The sequence below is a fragment of the Lactuca serriola genome, chromosome 4, assembly GCF_051521515.1.
Source record: "Lactuca serriola cultivar US96UC23 chromosome 4, Lser_US96UC23_V15, whole genome shotgun sequence".
Classification (NCBI taxonomy): domain Eukaryota; kingdom Viridiplantae; phylum Streptophyta; class Magnoliopsida; order Asterales; family Asteraceae; genus Lactuca; species Lactuca serriola.
Window position 1 is genome coordinate 333,578,556 of NC_136411.1, and position 1,765 is coordinate 333,580,320.

The following is a 1,765-nucleotide window of genomic DNA, read 5'->3' on the forward strand; positions in this document are numbered from 1 at the left end:
GTAGTCAATTAGAAGAACATCTTCTACTATTTCCTCTTGAAATTCATATCGAAAAATTTATATTGTCTCTCATCATGATTGTCCATGGTGTTTGATATATGTATGGCAAAGTTAGGGTTCACAAGAATGTCTGCTAGTGTGAATGAATATTCCATGTGAACAGTTAGAACCATAATATGAGTATGTTTACAAAAAAGCATAACAATATAACACGATTAGTAGAAACAAAACATAACAAAATTGAGTTAAAAAAAAACTTGATCTATAATAGTTTATATCATAAAACAAAGATTATGTTTAAGATTGTTAGTAATAATAAAATTTGTGATTTGTAATTGTTGAATTTGTAGAAATGTAAGTAAACAGATCAACACCAAATGACCGAGACTTGTGTTTGACACAACTCCCTTAAAAATATCTGTTGTTAGTTCTCAGAGTAGAACAACCTAAGTAGATGTATTGTTGGAGATGACCACTTGTCTATAGCCAAAAAATTCAAATGTAGAGAGTGATTATTTTCGTAGCTATGCAATTATCCAGGATTGAGGACAAAGGTTTGCAGGTACCGCCCCCACACGAGTTTCGTGCATTTAATCTACGAAATTCATAATTCGCTTACACCTCGCACATTTGTCTTTGAGTAAAATCACACGAAGAAGCTTTTAAGCCCTTAAACTTTCATGGTTATAAACTCCCTAAGAATTTACTTTTTTCTCTTATGTGGGACATATTCCCACACCCAGATGGTTTGCCAAATTTTATTCCAAGTACTCAGCTTTGAGTATAAATATCTCATTCTAGAATGGATGTATTACTAATTTCCGTGTATGCTCCCCAAAGTATCGATTGTAAAAGAAAACTTTGGGATGAAATCTCTACCTTGATTGCTTCTTTCTCAGGAGAATGTGTGGTTATGGGAGATTTCAATGAAGTCAGAAATGAGTCTGATAGGTTTGGTTCTCAATTCAACCATATCCATGTAAGAACTTTTAATCAGTTTATTGAGCATAATGATTTAGTTGATATTCCTATGGGCGAGCCTCGTTATACATGGAGTGATAGATGGGGATCTAAGTTCTCAAAGCTTGATCGGTTTTTGGTCTATGAAGTTCTTATGCTGCATTTTCCTCACATTATGGTCTTGGTTCTGGATAAAAATATCCCTAATCATCGTCTTGTTGTTTTATTAGAGCACCGTGGGGATTATGGTTCGTCAACTTTTCATATTTTTCATACTAGGTTTGAGATGGAAGGTTTTGATGAAGTGGTTCATAATTCTTGGAACTCCAATGTCATTGGGAACTTGAATGATAATCCTTGGGTTATTTTTAAGAAGAAGCTTCAAATTCTTAAACCTAACCTAAGATTATGGAACTCTAGTGCTCGTGATCGTTTGATTAGTAAAAGGAAAATTCTTCAAGATAAAGTTGAAGAGATTGACGCTTCTCTTATGTTTGATGGGGGTAGTGCTAATCTTCATGAACAAAGAGTTTCAGCTACTAAACAACTGACATACTTGGATCATCTCTCTAGAGTCGAGTTGGCGCAGAAAGTGAAAGTTTAGTGGGCCATTCAAGGGGATGAGAACTCTGGTTTTTTCCATGGAATTATTAATCGGAAGAGGCGTCACCTCGCTATCAGAGGTATCATGATTGATGGTATTTGGGAGGATGATCCTGGAAGAGTTAAAACAAAGTTCCATAACTATTATAAAAATCTTTTCTTGAGGAAAAAAGGAAGACGCCCTTCTATTGGTCCTAATTTG

At 34.7% G+C, this 1,765-nt stretch overlaps 1 protein-coding gene across 1 annotated transcript; it reads left to right on the top strand.

Annotated features, from left to right (window-relative positions):
* Positions 1-802: 802 nt before the first annotated feature.
* LOC145099605 (uncharacterized) lies at positions 803-1,564 on the top strand. The gene has a single exon (XM_079037151.1). The coding sequence runs from the start codon at positions 803-805 to the stop codon at positions 1,562-1,564; it is 762 nt and encodes a 253-aa protein (XP_078893277.1).
* The last annotated feature ends 201 nt before the right edge of the window (positions 1,565-1,765 follow it).

What these genes read in the sequence shown, in the direction of transcription:
- LOC145099605 (XM_079037151.1), top strand. Translation starts at nt 803, where the DNA reads ATGGATGTATTACTAATTTCCGTGTATGCTCCCCAAAGTATCGATTGT.